The 17,323-nt window shown below is 44.9% G+C and overlaps 1 protein-coding gene across 3 annotated transcripts in view; it reads right to left on the bottom strand.

The window, feature by feature from the left end:
• The window catches only part of SFMBT2 (Scm like with four mbt domains 2), a 77,578-nt gene that overhangs the window by 54,357 nt on the left and 5,898 nt on the right, over nt 1–17,323 (bottom strand). Inside the window, exons 2-3 of one of the 3 annotated variants that reach the window (XM_082238804.1) lie at nt 5,036–5,196; nt 2,179–2,273 (exon numbers count right to left, since the gene is read on the bottom strand). In XM_082238804.1, coding sequence (XP_082094930.1) covers nt 2,179–2,273; nt 5,036–5,141 — 201 coding nt within the window. In that variant the 5' untranslated portion in view covers nt 5,142–5,196. Of the gene's footprint in view, nt 1–2,178; nt 2,274–5,035; nt 6,196–17,323 lie in introns of those variants that run through there. The other 2 variants (XM_082238805.1, XM_082238803.1) reach the window with 2 other exon arrangements.

Genomic DNA, 17,323 nt, shown 5'->3' with positions numbered 1-17,323 from the left:
GAACAGCCTTTACAAATGTGCAGGTCTAAATGTTTCTAGACCTAGTATTGTCTGACGCTGTATTGCTTCCTGCTGCAGTAGTACATCTGTTTATCTACTTGCACTGGTATGCTTTCGAACTGCTAGGTTGGCAGGAGCTGGGACCGAGCAACGGGAGCTCACCCCATTGCGGGGATTCGAACCGCCAACCTTCTGACAGGCAAGCCCAAGAGGCTCAGTGGTTTAGACCACAGCGCCACCCACATCCCTTCTCACAGTAGTTAACCATAGGCCTGTGGGCTTTCCACAAGCAAGACCTGAGAGCAACAGCATTCTCAGGTGCACTCTGAATAACTGGTATTCAGAAAAATACTGCCTCAGGCAGCGGTGCTAGAACATAGCCTTATCCTCCGTGAATTTGTCTAACACATTGAAGATTATCTTGTTTTACAGAAGTTTGTGTAATGTCTCTTGTATTTTTTCCGTGTAATATTTTTACAAAACCATTTCATTTGTTGAGACATTAGGGGGAGGGAAAAAAAGGGGGTGGAGGGAGGGAAAATGGGTGGGGGTGGGTGGCAATGTTTCTGTTATGCTTAATGTATGTAGTGTTAGGATATTTCCGTTCCACCTTAAAAGGGAGCAGGCTTTGTGAGTCAGAGTCTGCGCATGTCCTGTTCACAGGATGTTTATGTTTGCTATTGCTTTCGTTTCTCTCTCTGTCGGAGACACTGTCGCAGGCAGTCATGTTTTTCTCTGTTCTGATCAACGCTGAATAAAGCTTGTAAATAATGCTCTCCTGCGTGCAACTTTTGGCTGTGCATTATCTGCTGATAGAGTGTGAATGGGCTCTAGAATGTGGCAAGTTTTTTTCCCCTAGAAACTCATGTCGCTAATAGCTGATACTGCGTGCCTACGGGAGATCGATGGATCATCCGGCAGACGGCTTGGGGCCATGATGGACTTTATTTCCCTGGCAGTATCCCAACATGTAGGACTCGGTGTCAGCGTTGCTTGTGCTGTTCACTTGTGTTCCTTTGGTGGTGAGAGAGGTTGGGGTTGGCCTAGGGTGTGGTTGTTTGTTTGTGATTGGCTGTGGTGATCTTTGTTTTCATGTGTGAGCGAGGTGGGTGGGTGTTTTGGATCAGGTTAGCCGTATTGATTTGTATGTTGTTGGTGGATTATTGTCATTGTCTTGTTGGGCTGTGATGTGATAAAGGGGAGCCATACCGGGGTGAAGGCGCCTTCTTCTGTTTGTCCCCATGTCAGTTTCAGTTTATTAGTTAATTTTTCTAGTAGGGCTGTTTCCCATACTATTTGGTACCATTGGTCCATGCTTACTCCTGACAGGTCTCTCCAGTGTCTGGTTATGGTGTTTCTGGCTGCTGCAAGTAGGAGGGTTATGAGTTCTTTGTGGTGTAAATGGGCATTGTTGTCTTGGAAGATGTTTAGTAGGGCCAATTCTGGGGTGATGTCTAATACTTGCTTAGTTATTTTCCATATTTCTCGTGTGGCTGTTGTCCACAATGGATTTTGGAGCACTCCCACCACATGTGGAGGTATGTGCCTGTGGAGGTGCACACTGAAAAGCCGTTTGCATTGGTGGGTATCGTTACCGCTCATGGGAGCGGATTCCAGTGTCTAACTAGGCACCATGTTTTCAAGCAGTGTTCGAAATTAGCCAAGTGTCAGGAACATTTTGCACCTGGTTTTCGACGGCCTGCGACCAAGAGAAGATCCCTGGGTGCCAGGATTGTGCCTGACAACTCCACCATCTGGGGATCATTGGATCTGGACTGTTTCCACACACTCATATCCCATCCTGTAGAAATCTATCTGTTATATTTTATCTGCACAATCAGATTTCTGGAGCAGGAGCAGTCACCATTAAGAAAAGAGGTCAGAATGGGCCAATATTCATGTGAACCGTCCCTGGATCAAGTGACTTTTCTTCTTCTCAACGGAGCTCAAGGTCGTCATCTGAACTTGCCAGATGTTTAACTGAGAATCAATCCCAGTCATTTGAAAAGTAAGACTTTAAAGCTCTCTTGCCCCCAAAATGGCAACTAGACATTCTGTTTTGGCAACTGGTTTAAGGAGCCATTTGGCACCTGGCTGAGATATCTGAGTTTCTAACACTGTTTTCAAGGTTTCATCATTGGTAATGAGGACCAGAAACACCAGGCAAAAAATACCTACGTGCTTAAACGAAGTGTGAGGGGCAGCGCAAGATCCTGTCTCTTCCAAGTATTCATCCCAGTTGAAATCAACGTCTTCGGAATTTGAACTTTCATCTGCTTAATAGAAGAAGAAGAAGAGTTTGGATTTGATATCCCGCCTTTCACTCCCTTTAAGGAGTCTCAAAGCGCCTAACATTCTCCTTTCCCTTCCTCCCCCACAACAAACACTCTGTGGGGTGAGTGGGGCTGAGAGACTTGAAAGAAGTGTGACTGGCCCAAGGTCACCCAGCAGCTGCATGTGGAGGAGCGGAGACACGAACCCGGTTTCCCAGATTACGTGACTACCACTCTTAACCACTACACCACACTATAAAACAAAAACACATATGTTATGTGTTCAAGTCAGCAAGGAGGTCTTGTGTTGTACAAGTTATGTGAGAAAATGAAGAATGAGCGAATAGGCTCATTAGAAGCAGATTTGAATAGCTTTGCTTAGTTGCCTTTCAGTCACTTTCCTTGCTTCTCTAATACGTTTAGTGGCACAACATTAGCTGTTTATCAGCTCTGGTACTTAGTCAACTCTGTCTGCTCCACGAAAAGGTGGGCTTCTGTTAGGCTAGCCTTTTCTACATCATCAAAAAAAGAGGGAATGTATCGCCACAGGAAACAAAGGAGAAAGGCACAAAAGATTTGCATAAATTTTGTGTGTGCTAATGTACAGTGGTACCTCTGGATACGAACGGGATCCATTCCGGAGCCCCATTTGCATCCTGAAGTAAACATAACATGTGCGCAGGTCGCGTTTCGCCACTTCTGCGCATGCGCGTGACATCATTTTGAGCGTCTGCGCATGCGCGAGAGGCGAAACCCAGAAGTAACGCGCTCCGTTACTCCCAGGTCGCCAGAGAGCGCAACCCGAAAATACTTACCGTATTTTTCGCCCTATAGGACGTACTTTTTCCCCTCCAAAAATGAAGGTGAAATGTGTGTGCGTCCTATGGGGCAAATGCAGGCTTCAGGAAGCTATCCGCAAGCCTGCGGAGCCCGGCGCGACTTCCCGCCGGGCTCCCAAGGCTTGCGGACAGCAGCCTGCAGCCCGAAGCCCGGGGCGTGCTGAGCAGAGCGCCCCGGTCTTCAGGCAGATATCCACAAGCCTGGGGAGCCCGGCGGGAGTTCCAGCGGGCTCCCAAGGCTTGTGGATAGCAGCCTGTTCTGGGGGCTGGGGTCGGGGAAAAGTCGGGCTTCCCCCGCCCCAGCCCCGCGCCTGGGGGGGGGAATAATTTTTCCCCTTTATTCCCCCCCCAAAAAAAACCCTAAGTGCGCCCTATGGGCCAGTGCGCCCTATAGGGCGAAAAATACGGTAACTTGAAGCTACTTCAACCCGAGGTATGGCTGTACATGTATAGATTCAATTTTAAAAATAAAATAAAATAAAATAAATCTAGAATTTAAATCAGCATAAGAGCATAAGAAGAGTCTGCTGAATCAGGCCAATGGCCCATCTAGTCCAGAATCCTGTTCTCACAGTGGCCAACCAGATGCCTGTGGGAAACCGGCAAGCAGGATTCGAACACAAGACCCCCCCCTCCTCCTACGGCTTCCAGTGACTGGTATTCAGAAGTGTGGAGGCAGAGCACACGAGCAGCCTGAGATGGTCCTCTCCTCCATGAATTTGTCTAACCCTCTTTTAAAGCCATCTAGGTGGTGACCAGGGATGCGGGTGGCGCTGTGGGTTAAACCACAGAGCCTAGGACTTGCCGATCAGAAGGTCGGAGGTTCGAATCCCCACACCAGGTTAAGCTCCCGTTGCTCGGTCCCTGCTCCTGCCAACCTAGCAGTTCGAAAGCACGTCAAAGTGCAAGTAGATAAATAGGTACTGCTCCGGCGGGAAGGTAAACGGTGTTTCCGTGCGCTGCTCTGGTTCGCCAGAAGCGGCTTAGTCATGCTGGCCACATGACCCGGAAGCTGTACGCCGGCTCCCTCGGCCAATAAAGCAAGATGAGCGCTGCAACTCCAGAGTCTGCCATGACTGGACCTAATGGTCAGGGTTCCCTTTACCTTTATGCTGGTGACCATCCCTGCGGCCAGTGGGAGGGAATTCCATAGTTTAACAATGCGCTGTGAGAAGTACTTTCAAAATGTGCTATGCCTCACCGGGTGGTTGGGGAAAGCAGTGACCATGTGGGCCTGCTGCCCAGGAGCCGAGCATTAATGAGCAACTTCACATACCCCACTTTCCTTAACATTTTGTGAGAACTTTTAATAATAACAATAATAATAATTTCAAACTGATGCAGGGAAGCGAATTTAAAATTGGGAAATGGAGAGCAACCAAAATGCACAGATTTCTCCATCCCTGTGTATTAGCTGTATTTATTTATATCCCAGCTCTCTTCCGATTGGTCAGGGCAGAGTGTTACTGTTCTCCCCTAGCCTGCCACTAATCACAACATCCCTGTGAGGTAGGCTAGGCCAAGAGTTTGGGATTGGCTCAAGGTTGCCTGGCGACCTTCACAGCTGAGTAGGGACTTGAATCTAGCCACACATGGCTCCTTCCAACACTTGTTGGCTGGCTTTTTTCTGGCCCACGTACGACCAGTCTGGATAGTTGGCCTTGGTGAAGAGTTGACGTTTTCATCCCCCAAAAGTTTTTGATTTGAGTTTCTACTGAAATGTGGCTGCAATTTAATGTTGTACTTTAATCTTGTTTCTAAGTTGTATTTTAATCAATTGTTTTTATATCTGGCGTTAGCCGCCCTGGGCCTGGTCTTGGCTGGGGAGGGTGGGGTATAGATAAAATCATCATCATCATCATCATCATCTTAACTGCTACAGTACACCAGCTCATAAAGCTTAGCCAAAAATAAAAAGCCCACCTGAATCAAACTGTTCAGCATCTCCGTTGGCTAGGTCTGTATTTTCGTCCAAGGAAAGGCGCCGAGTCTCAGTCATGCTGAAGATCACAGACCCTCTTGTCTCCATTGCTCAGAGAAAGGATTCTCTGAGTCCTAATTCATCATCACGAAGCACAGCCTTCCTGTGGCGAGAAAGAAGACCTTTCAGTAATCAATCTACATTTCCCTCCCTCTGCTCTCTTTCACATCACCTGGCCCTCAGAGCAAAAGATTATCTCCAAATATACTTGGAGCAACCCCACCAAAATGAATGGTCCTAACTTAAGTCATCATGCCCATTAACCTCAATGAATCTACTCAAGAGTACCACCAACATTGGCTTGAGTGACGAGATACCCTGAAAGCTTCTGGGTAATTTGTGGCAGAAGATGGTGAGGATGGGGGGGGACAGACCTTTCCCACTTAGAAACACGTTCTGACTTTGCAGATTCTTAGAATCATAGAATTGCAGAGTGGGAACGGATCTAGTCCAATCCCGTCCAATCAAGAGTCCAGACCTAGCCACGTGATCCAGGGCAAACAAATTTTGTCCGGCCTTGGCCAAACATTTGGGGTTGCCAGGTCCCTTACCGCCACCTGACAGGTGAGTTTTGTTCCTAACTTTGTACCATTTCTCTAAAATTGAAACATCTCCCTCCACAAAAAAATGCTGAGTGTGGGGGGCGGAGAGAGATATAAGCTGCGCAAACTGCCGCCACTAACGGCGATCCCCGCCTGCAAAAAACTGATGGGAGAATTTCTCACCCCCCCGCTGAAGAAATTCAGTGGCGCAGCCCCTCTTGATTTCTCTGTCGACAAATAAACGTGGAGACACAGAATTTCCAGAGGCTGCTTGCAGAGAAGTCTATCATAGGAGTCGTCCCTTGACGTTGCAGCTATGGTATGATGGCCATGGGTGCATGACAAACTTGTCTCCTGCCCTCTCCCAACACTCCCACACAGCCATCATCCTATGCAGGGGTCCCAATCGCCAGGCTCACCAGCTTGGGGGTCCCTCCTGCTTCCAGCTATAAGTGCAAGCCCCAGACCTCCTCTGAAGTTTGGAACCTCCTCTGACACGAGGTTTCTGTGACTCTTGTTGTCAAAGGTTATACTGTGGTACCTCTGGTTGCGAACGGGATCCGTTCTGGAGGCCCATTTGCAACATGAGCAGAACGCAACCCGCATCTGCGCGTGTCGCGATTCGCCGCTTCTGCGCATGACGTCATTTTGTGCGTCTGCGCATGGGGCGAAACCCAGAAGTAACCCGGTACTTCCGAGTCGCCGCGGGAAGCAACCTGAAAATGCTCAACCTGTTATACATTTATAAAGAAACCAGAAGCATTTTTACGAGGCATTGTTGGGCGTGATATAAATAGAAATGAATGTAAGCTCTTTTAACATGCAATAACAGCAGCAAGAATATTATTGGCCCAGAAATGGAAGCAAGAAGAATTACCGACGATTGAAGAATGGAGGATGAAGTTAATGGACTATGCAGAACTAGATAAACTAACAGGAAGGATTCGAAACCGGCGGGACCAGAAATTCACAGAAGAGTAAATTGATGGACTATCTGAAAAGTATTTGTGAAGATCAGACGACGTTTGTAGGTTTGTAAGACGTTTTGTGAGGAGTATTATTGGAAGTTTTGCAAAAATGGATAAGGGGGAGGACGATTTGTTAAGAGATGCAAAGGCAATATAAAGTTAAGAATGGCATAAGAAGTGGTTAAAAAGGTGGATCATCAGAGGTGCTGATGGAAGTCTAAAAAGATTGTATAAGTGATACGTTTTATGGTACATTTTATAAATTATATGTTAAAATCAATAAAATTTACATATATATATATACACACACACACATATATATATATATACACACACAAATATATACATATACACACACACATATATATATATATATATATATATATATATATATATATATATACACACACACACATATATTTGCTTTCGTAGATTTTCACGGGTACAGGAATGCAGGTTTTGGTGTCTTCGGGTGTCTTCCCGTGTAAGAGTCGGGGTGTCTGGGCGACGTTTCGACGAGGTCTCACTCGTCATCTTCAGGCTGGTGCTTTCGGCTTCTTGTTACTGGAACAGAGCAGAATCTGGTGTTTGAGTTCCTATAAATACTGTTGAGGGGTGTGGTGTATAGCCTCCAACGTTCTGGGCAGAGAGGAAGTTCCTAGATTAGTGTGCCTTTTCTTCTTTTGTTCCTTAATTACTTGAGGGATATCTTGAGTGATTTCATGAGTGATATTCTGAATACCATTGGGTGGGTCATTAAGTGTAGATTAGTTGCTAAAGCTTTCGTGTCTTGACCTCTTGAGCTTGTGAAGAGTTTTTCTGAGAAGATGGCTGTGCTGCATTTAGTTGTGCTCTGGCTTGGCTTCGTGTATAGGGGCGAGCTGTAATTTTGTGCCTTGTGCCAGCCAGATCTGTGTAGGGATTGCAGGGGGGTGCAGCATCCGGAGGTGCCACTATAGTTTGGCTACTGGATGGAGTCTGTAATATGTCTGTGGAGAGGGTCTGGGTTTGGGTCTGGTGTGGTTGATTGGTGACGGCGTTCTGTGTGCCTCTGGTTCTGGTGTCGGTTTTTGTGGGGAGGGCTAATTTCCAGATGTCAGGCAGGCGGGACGTGTCGTCACGCTTGTTCATGTTGTGAGGGTGTTTATATATATATATACATATATATATATACACATATATATATATTTGCTTTCGTAGATTTTCACGGGTACAGGAATGCAGGTTTTGGTGTCTTCGGGTGTCTTCCCGTGTAAGAGTCGGGGTGTCTGTGCGACGTTTCGACGAGGTCTCACTCGTCATCTTCAGGCTGGTGCTTTCGGCTTCTTGTTACTGGAACAGAGCAGAGTCTGGTGTTTGAGTCCCTATAAACACCACACCCCTCAACAGTATTTATAGGAACTCAAACACCAGACTCTGCTCTGTTCCAGTAACAAGAAGCCGAAAGCACCAGCCTGAAGATGACGAGTGAGACCTCGTCGAAACGTCGCACAGACACCCCGACTCTTACACGGGAAGACACCCGAAGACACCAAAACCTGCATATATATATATGTATATACACACACACATATATGCAGGTTTTGGTGTCTTCGGGTGTCTTCCCGTGTAAGAGTCGGGGTGTCTGTGCGACGTTTCGATGAGGTCTCACTCGTCATCTTCAGGCTGGTGCTTTCGGCTTCTTGTTACTGGAACAGAGCAGAGTCTGGTGTTTGAGTTCCTATAAATACTGTTGAGGGGTGTGGTGTATAGCCTCCAACGTTCTGGGCAGAGAGGAAGTTCCTAGATTAGTGTGCCTTTTCTTCTTTTGTTCCTTAATTACTTGAGGGATATCTTGAGTGATTTCATGAGTGATATTCTGAATACCACTGGGTGGGTCATTAAGTGTAGATTAGTTGCTAAAGCTTTCGTGTCTTGACCTCTTGAGCTTGTGAAGAGTTTTTCTGAGAAGATGGCTGTGCTGCATTTAGTTGTGCTCTGGCTTGGCTTCGTGTATAGGGGCGAGCTGTGGTTTTGTGCCTTGTGCCAGCCAGATCTGTGTAGGGATTGCAGGGGGGTGCAGCATCCGGAGGTGCCACTATAGTTTGGCTACTGGATGGAGTCTGTGATATGTCTGTGGAGAGGGTCTGGGTTTGGGTCTGGTGTGGTTGATTGGTGACGGCGTTCTGTGTGCCTCTGGTTCTGGTGTCGGTTTTTGTGGGGAGGGCTAATTTCCAGATGTCTGGCAGGCGGGACGTGTCGTCACGCTTGTTCATGTTGTGAGGGTGTTTCTCTATCTCGATGGCTTCCATGATTATTCTCTTGTGGTGATGTTCCATGTTAAAGAGCAATTTGGAATCTGCAAAATTAATTTCGTGTCCTGTTTCTTTCATGTGTTGGAAAAGAGAGGAAGTTTTTTCTTCTTTTTTGACGGCATTCTTGTGTTCTGCGATACGTGCATTTATTCGTCTGTTTGTTTGTCCAATGTACGTGGCTGGGCAGACTTTGCAGGGTATTTCATAGACCCCTTGGTTTTCCAGCTGGATTTTGTCTTTTGGGTTTCTGAGGATATTGGCTATTTTTTGGTTGGTGCAGAAGGCTGTTTTGATATTGTGTTTATGGAGGATTTTGCTGATTTTGTCTGTAGTGCCCTTGATATAAGGAAGGAGGGCCATGCCATTGTTTTCTTCTGTGTCTTGGTTTTTGGGGGGTGTTTCTTTTTGGATTAGCTTCGTAACCCTGTTTTTCTGGTATCCATTGGCGATTAACACATTTGAGAGATTCTGTAACTCAGTTGTCAAGTGGTCTTTGTCAGCCAGGCGTTTGGTTCTGGAGATGAGAGTCTTGGCTACGGAGTTTATTTGTGCAGGGTGGTGGTGTGATTGTGCATGTAAGTAGCGGTTGGTGTGTGTTTTTTTCCGGTAGATAGTGTGTCCTAGGGAGCCATCAGGTTTTTTGTAGATTAGGACGTCAAGAAAGGGGAGTTGGTTGTTGTCTTCTATTTCCATAGTGAATTGTATTTTGGGGTGTAGGCTGTTGAGATGTGTGAGGAAGCTATCTAGTTTTTCTTTCCCGTGTGGCCAAATTACAAAGGTGTCGTCAACATATCTGAGCCAAAGTTTGGGTTTGTGTTCTGACTTGTCTAAAGCATTGGTTTCAAAGTGTTCCATGTACAAATTTGCGATGACCGGTGAGAGGGGTGATCCCATAGGTGCTCCTTCTATCTGTTTGTATCTTTGTCCATTGTGGATGAAGTACGTGTTGGTTAGGCAGTGGTTGGTCAGGTCCAGGATGTATTTGGGGGGGTTGTATTTGTTTTGAATGGCTGTCAAGGCTTCATTAATGGGTACTTGAGTGAAGAGAGATACAACATCCAAGCTCACAAGTAGGTCATCGGGATGTAGGTATTGTTTCTTTATTGTTTCTATGAACTGGAAGGAGTTAGTAACGTGTGAAGCGATGGATTCTGCATAGGGCTGAAGTTGCTTAGCGAGAAATTTAGCGAGATTTTGTAGAGGTGAGCCTATGGAGCTGACTATTGGTCTGAGTGGTGTTCCTTCTTTGTGTATCTTGGGGAGACCGTAGAGTTTGGGGCATCTGGATGATTTTTCTCTGGGGATGATTCTTAGCTGGATTTCTTCACTGATAGGAGAGGCTTTTATTTTGGATTTGGTGGTTTTTTCCAGATAGGTGGTGGGATCTGTTTTTATAGGTTGGTAGGTAGGGTCTTGGAGTAGATTTGATAGTTTTGCTTGGTAGTCCGATGTGTTCATCACAACAGTGGCGTTGCCTTTGTCTGCTGGGAGAATGATTATGTTGTTGTCTTTCCTCAGGTTGGTGAGTGCTTTCTGTTCTTCTTTGTGTAAATTGCTTCTGGGTGGTTTGCTGGAGCAGAGGATGTTGGTGACTTCAAGTCTGATTTTATTGGCTTCATCTGGGTCGATTTTGGTCAGGCTAGCTTCGACTCCGCATATGATGTTTTCCGTGGGGATGCGTCTCGGGGCGACTGCAAAGTTGAAACCTTTGGAGAGTACTTTGGTTTCAGTTGGGGTGAGGATCCTGTCAGGAGACGCATCCCCACGGAAAACATCATATGTGGAGTCGAAGCTAGCCTGACCAAAATCGACCCAGATGAAGCCAATAAAATCAGACTTGAAGTCACCAACATCCTCTGCTCCAGCAAACCACCCAGAAGCAATTTACACAAAGAAGAACAGAAAGCACTCACCAACCTGAGGAAAGACAACAACATAATCATTCTCCCAGCAGACAAAGGCAACGCCACTGTTGTGATGAACACATCGGACTACCAAGCAAAACTATCAAATCTACTCCAAGACCCTACCTACCAACCTATAAAAACAGATCCCACCACCTATCTGGAAAAAACCACCAAATCCAAAATAAAAGCCTCTCCTATCAGTGAAGAAATCCAGCTAAGAATCATCCCCAGAGAAAAATCATCCAGATGCCCCAAACTCTACGGTCTCCCCAAGATACACAAAGAAGGAACACCACTCAGACCAATAGTCAGCTCCATAGGCTCACCTCTACAAAATCTCGCTAAATTTCTCGCTAAGCAACTTCAGCCCTATGCAGAATCCATCGCTTCACACGTTACTAACTCCTTCCAGTTCATAGAAACAATAAAGAAGCAATACCTACATCCCGATGACCTACTTGTGAGCTTCGATGTTGTATCTCTCTTCACTCAAGTGCCCATTAATGAAGCCTTGACAGCCATTCAAAACAAATACAACCCCCCCAAATACATCCTGGACCTGACCAACCACTGCCTAACCAACACGTACTTCATCCACAATGGACAAAGATACAAACAGATAGAAGGAGCACCTATGGGATCACCCCTCTCACCGGTCATCGCAAATTTGTACATGGAACACTTTGAAACCAATGCTTTAGACAAGTCAGAACACAAACCCAAACTTTGGCTCAGATATGTTGACGACACCTTTGTAATTTGGCCACACGGGAAAGAAAAACTAGATAGCTTCCTCACACATCTCAACAGCCTACACCCCAAAATACAATTCACTATGGAAATAGAAGACAACAACCAACTCCCCTTTCTTGACGTCCTAATCTACAAAAAACCTGATGGCTCCCTAGGACACACTATCTACCGGAAAAAAACACACACCAACCGCTACTTACATGCACAATCACACCACCACCCTGCACAAATAAACTCCGTAGCCAAGACTCTCATCTCCAGAACCAAACGCCTGGCTGACAAAGACCACTTGACAACTGAGTTACAGAATCTCTCAAATGTGTTAATCGCCAATGGATACCAGAAAAACAGGGTTACGAAGCTAATCCAAAAAGAAACACCCCCCAAAAACCAAGACACAGAAGAAAACAATGGCATGGCCCTCCTTCCTTATATCAAGGGCACTACAGACAAAATCAGCAAAATCCTCCATAAACACAATATCAAAACAGCCTTCTGCACCAACCAAAAAATAGCCAATATCCTCAGAAACCCAAAAGACAAAATCCAGCTGGAAAACCAAGGGGTCTATGAAATACCCTGCAAAGTCTGCCCAGCCACGTACATTGGACAAACAAACAGACGAATAAATGCACGTATCGCAGAACACAAGAATGCCGTCAAAAAAGAAGAAAAAACTTCCTCTCTTTTCCAACACATGAAAGAAACAGGACACGAAATTAATTTTGCAGATTCCAAATTGCTCTTTAACATGGAACATCACCACAAGAGAATAATCATGGAAGCCATCGAGATAGAGAAACACCCTCACAACATGAACAAGCGTGACGACACGTCCCGCCTGCCAGACATCTGGAAATTAGCCCTCCCCACAAAAACCGACACCAGAACCAGAGGCACACAGAACGCCGTCACCAATCAACCACACCAGACCCAAACCCAGACCCTCTCCACAGACATATCACAGACTCCATCCAGTAGCCAAACTATAGTGGCACCTCCGGATGCTGCACCCCCCTGCAATCCCTACACAGATCTGGCTGGCACAAGGCACAAAACCACAGCTCGCCCCTATACACGAAGCCAAGCCAGAGCACAACTAAATGCAGCACAGCCATCTTCTCAGAAAAACTCTTCACAAGCTCAAGAGGTCAAGACACGAAAGCTTTAGCAACTAATCTACACTTAATGACCCACCCAGTGGTATTCAGAATATCACTCATGAAATCACTCAAGATATCCCTCAAGTAATTAAGGAACAAAAGAAGAAAAGGCACACTAATCTAGGAACTTCCTCTCTGCCCAGAACGTTGGAGGCTATACACCACACCCCTCAACAGTATTTATAGGAACTCAAACACCAGATTCTGCTCTGTTCCAGTAACAAGAAGCCGAAAGCACCAGCCTGAAGATGACGAGTGAGACCTCGTCGAAACGTCGCACAGACACCCCGACTCTTACACGGGAAGACACCCGAAGACACCAAAACCTGCATTCCTGTACCCGTGAAAATCTACGAAAGCATATATATATATATATATATATATATATATATATATATATATATGAAAACGCTCAACCTGAAGCAAACGTAACATGAGGTATGACTCATGTATAATATTTATAAACTGCACTCATATAAACGTCAAGTTACGAAACGCGCTAAAAACAGCATATGGCTCTGCATTATCACTGGACTCGAACCCACAGCTTCAAGTTACAAGAAAGGAGTTTGTGAAAGATGCTCTTTCTGACAGTTTCCTCGCGAGGTGGTGGGCTCTCCTTCCGTGGATGTTTTTTAAGCAGAGGTTGAATGGCCATCTGTAAATGCAGTTTGGGCAAGTTTTTGAGCCGAGAATAGTACTGCAAGATGATGATGATGGTGGTGATTTCTAGACTGTCCTTCAACCGAGAATCACAGGGTGGTTTACAATATAAAACCACAAAAATGCATAACATAGTAATAAAACATTTACAAATCTACTCTTCCTTTGTTAGTGTGTCCTGAGATTTCCATTTAGGTGAGTATATAGAATTGGCAAAATTAACTTCAATTATAAGATATCAATCAAATCAAAAGTTCAGAATGGAGTGGAAGTATTTCAAAGATTGTATGTCAAAATATTGTTCTGAAAATGACATGCTAACGGGCTTAGAATAAAAAATGTAAGCAATAACAAAACCGAGAAAGAAAGAAGGAACATTCAGAATGTAACAAAAATAATTTATTATAGAATGGAAGGGGGAAAGGTAGAAAGAAATATAAAGAAGTCAAATTGCTGTGGAGGAAAGTGGTGGGTAGTGGGTTTTACAATTAAGTGTATAATTAAGCAGCTGTTGTAATTTAGATATTATATTTTATGTGAGGAATTTTGGGAATTATGTATATATGTTATCTTGGGGGGGAACATAGTAATAAAACAAAAACATTAACATACACACACATGCACCCCACATATTTTTAAAGGCTATGGATTATTTAATTAGCCGACAGCCTAAGAGAAAAGAAAAGTTTTTTGAGAGCAATGAAGGATCCATAAATAAAAATCATGTTTTGCTATGTGTTTCAGTCCAGGAGATGCAAATTAATTTGGATAAAAAGGCCGGCCAAATGAAACACAGTTGGCGGAGCACGAGATTCTTTGTCTCGAGGTTGTGGGTTCGAGCCCCGCATTGGGCAGAAAGATTCCTGCCTTGCAGGGGGTTGGAATAGATGACCCTCGTGATCCCTTCCAGCTCTAGGATTCTATGATTGCAATGCAGTTGCTGTTCTAATACATCCCAAAGAAAACCTATTTCTCCATGAATTCATTGAGCTGAATTACTTGCACCCTCCCAGAGCAGGTTTAATGATCGGAGTTTTTAAAGCAACGTACCGTATTTTTCGCTCTATAAGACGCACCAGACCGCAAGACGCACCTAGTTCTTGGAGGAGGAAAACAAGAAAAAAATATTCTGAATCTCAGAAGCCAGAACAGCAAGAGGGATCGCTGCGCAGTGAAAGCAGCAATCCCTCTTGCTGTTCTGGCTTCTGGGATAGCTGTGCAGCCTGCATTCGCTCCATAAGACGCACACACATTTCCCCTTACTTTTTAGGAGGGAAAAAGTGAGTCTTATAGAGCAAAAAATATGGTATATGCAGCCCAGGATGTAGCAGATTTTCTGCGTTGGCTAGGTGTCTTTTTGGTCCATTTCCAAGCTTAGGATTCTATAAACCCCAATAAACCATAGCTGACTTCTGTTAACCGCTAGCTATTTTGGCTCCAGTTTTAAAAAAAGCACTCCTTCTACCTGCGAAATGAAGTTTGGACTGTAGCACACATTATGAAGTCCATCACTCAGCTTTAAAGAGTCTTTAATCAAGCATATGAATTTTGTTTGATTCATTGAGGGATTCAATTTGCATACATTTACATGCAGGTGAAAACAATAGTTTCAAAGCAAGGAGTGCGGTTGCTTTTAAAATGATGCTTTTTAAATGACTTATGGAAAGTGATCCCTTAGAATGGGAGACAAGCTATCTTAACCACAGCAATCCCCATACCCATCTCTCTGGAAATGGAGAAGAGGCAGATGGATTTCAAGAAATCTGAAAAGGGTGTATATAGGATTGTAAGAAGCAAAGGAGAAGTGGGTTCACCTCTGTTTACAGTTGTACATGGCACAGAAAACCTCCACTGGTGAAGTTTGTCATTAAGGGTGTGTGTGTGAGAGAGAGAGAGAAATCTACACATGAAATTTCCCCTTCAAGAAATACGGTAAAGGTAAAGGGACCCCTGACCATTAGGTCCAGTCGTGGCCGACTCTGGGGTTGCGGCGCTCATCTTGCTTTATTGGCCAAGGGAGCCGGCGTACAACCTCCGGGTCATGTGGCCAGCATGACTAAGCCGCTTCTGGCGAACCAGAGCAGCGCATGGAAACACCGTTTACCTTCCCGCCGGAGCAGTACCTATTAATCTACTTGCACTTTGACGTGCTTTCAGACTGCTAGGTGGACAGGAGCAGGGACCGAGCAACAGGAGCTCACCCCGTCACGGGGATTCGAACCGCCAACCTTCTGATCGGCAAGTCCTAGGCTCTGTGGTTTAACCCACAGCACCACCTGCATCCCTACTTTCAAGAAATTTGTTTCCAAGCACAATTCTAAGTACTCAGCTTGAAAAGCGCTTCTATGGCTTGGGAACAGGGTACCTGAGGGAGCTTATGTTATGCTGTGTCATTTTAACATATTGTATTAATTTCTTTCCAAGTTGATATCAAAAATTACAGGAAAATAAAATAAACAACAGTACCGTTCATTATAAAGAAACTTTCATGCTTATGTGAAAAGTAAAATAAATAAAAGAATGGGCTGTTCCTCCCTAGGTGTTAAAAAAAAGGGAGGCAGAGATGCCTATTTTAAAATGGGGACTTCCTAAAAGTGTATAATCAGCTGAAAGGATGCCCATAATTAACCATGTTTATGATTCACAAAACCAATTAATAGATTAAAGCATTGCAGCATATTACAAAATATTGTGCCAGTTCGGGGGGAAATGAGTTCCTTTTCCTCTCTCCTGCTCCCACTTTCTTAAGAACCGACTGAAAGAACTTGGAGGAATCCTTTTCCACCCCTAACATTCCTGTGCTGTTCTTTTCTAGCTTTTAATTTAATATCGGCAAGCATTTGAAGTGGTGAAGCGCTAGAAATCTTTACTGAAAACTCATGTGCTTTTAACAAAAAATAAAAGGAGGCGTGGGGTGGTTTGGAAATTTTAGACTCTGGACTTACGGGCGGGCTTATGGGGGGGCAACACTTTCGACATTAATAAGGGTTATTTGAACATGTGGTTAATCCAGCCCTGTGTTGCAAGGGGCTTCTGCTCAGTCTGCTGAGCCCCAGACTTCTGCGCTTTACCCCCACCCTGATGATGCCGCTGAAAGGAATAATAGAATCATAGAACTTTGCAGGAGGAAGGGAGAACAAGGGTCATGTACTCCAACTCCCTGCAATGCCCAGGGTAGGACTCGAACTCATAACTCTGAGATTAAGCGTCTCATGACAGAGCTCTCCATCCTTACCCAGCAGAATCCCCAGAGATCCTTGCAGAGGTTATGTTCAGCCCGAAGAACCAAAAATATATTCTACCCCCATGTGAGCGGTCCTCTCTGGAATCAGCAGCAACACCAGGGTAGTAAGAGGTAGGTAGCCATGTTGGTCTGCCGTAGTCAAAACAAAATAAAAAAATTCCTTCCAGCGACACCTCGGAGATCAACTAAGTTTGTTATTGGTATGAGCTTTCCTGTGAATGCACACTTCTTCAGATACCATGCACACGAAAGCACATACCAGTAACAAACTTAGTTGGTGTCTAAGGTGCCACTGGAAGGAATTTTTTTATTTTGTTTCAACCAGGGTAGAAAGTCCTTTTTCACAGATACAATTCCCACACGCCTTCCCAAAAAGCTTTTTTTCTGCAATGACTTGCAGCTATTTAATTAGCCACACGTCCGGACCAAGTTTGCTTTGAAAGCCTTTGAAAATTAGATTGCTGCTGCAAGCCCTTTCTTGGCACTCCAATAGAAACAGTATTCTCCTCTGTCATCCTTTGGCTATGCCGAGATTCGAACACAGAGCCTCGGGGTGAGACACTCGAAGCTTTGTGGTCTTGGAAAGAGGAGAGCATGGACCTGCTCACACAGGTGGGTCCCAGCCTAACTCCTCCACCCAACTTTCGCAGATTCTCTTTTGTCAACATGATCCTTTCTGGGATGAATTTCCCCTCC

The sequence above is a fragment of the Podarcis vaucheri genome (genome assembly GCF_965113315.1).
Source record: "Podarcis vaucheri genome assembly, chromosome: 10".
Lineage (NCBI taxonomy): Eukaryota > Metazoa > Chordata > Lepidosauria > Squamata > Lacertidae > Podarcis > Podarcis vaucheri.
This window is presented reverse-complemented; position numbering and strand designations above follow the sequence as displayed.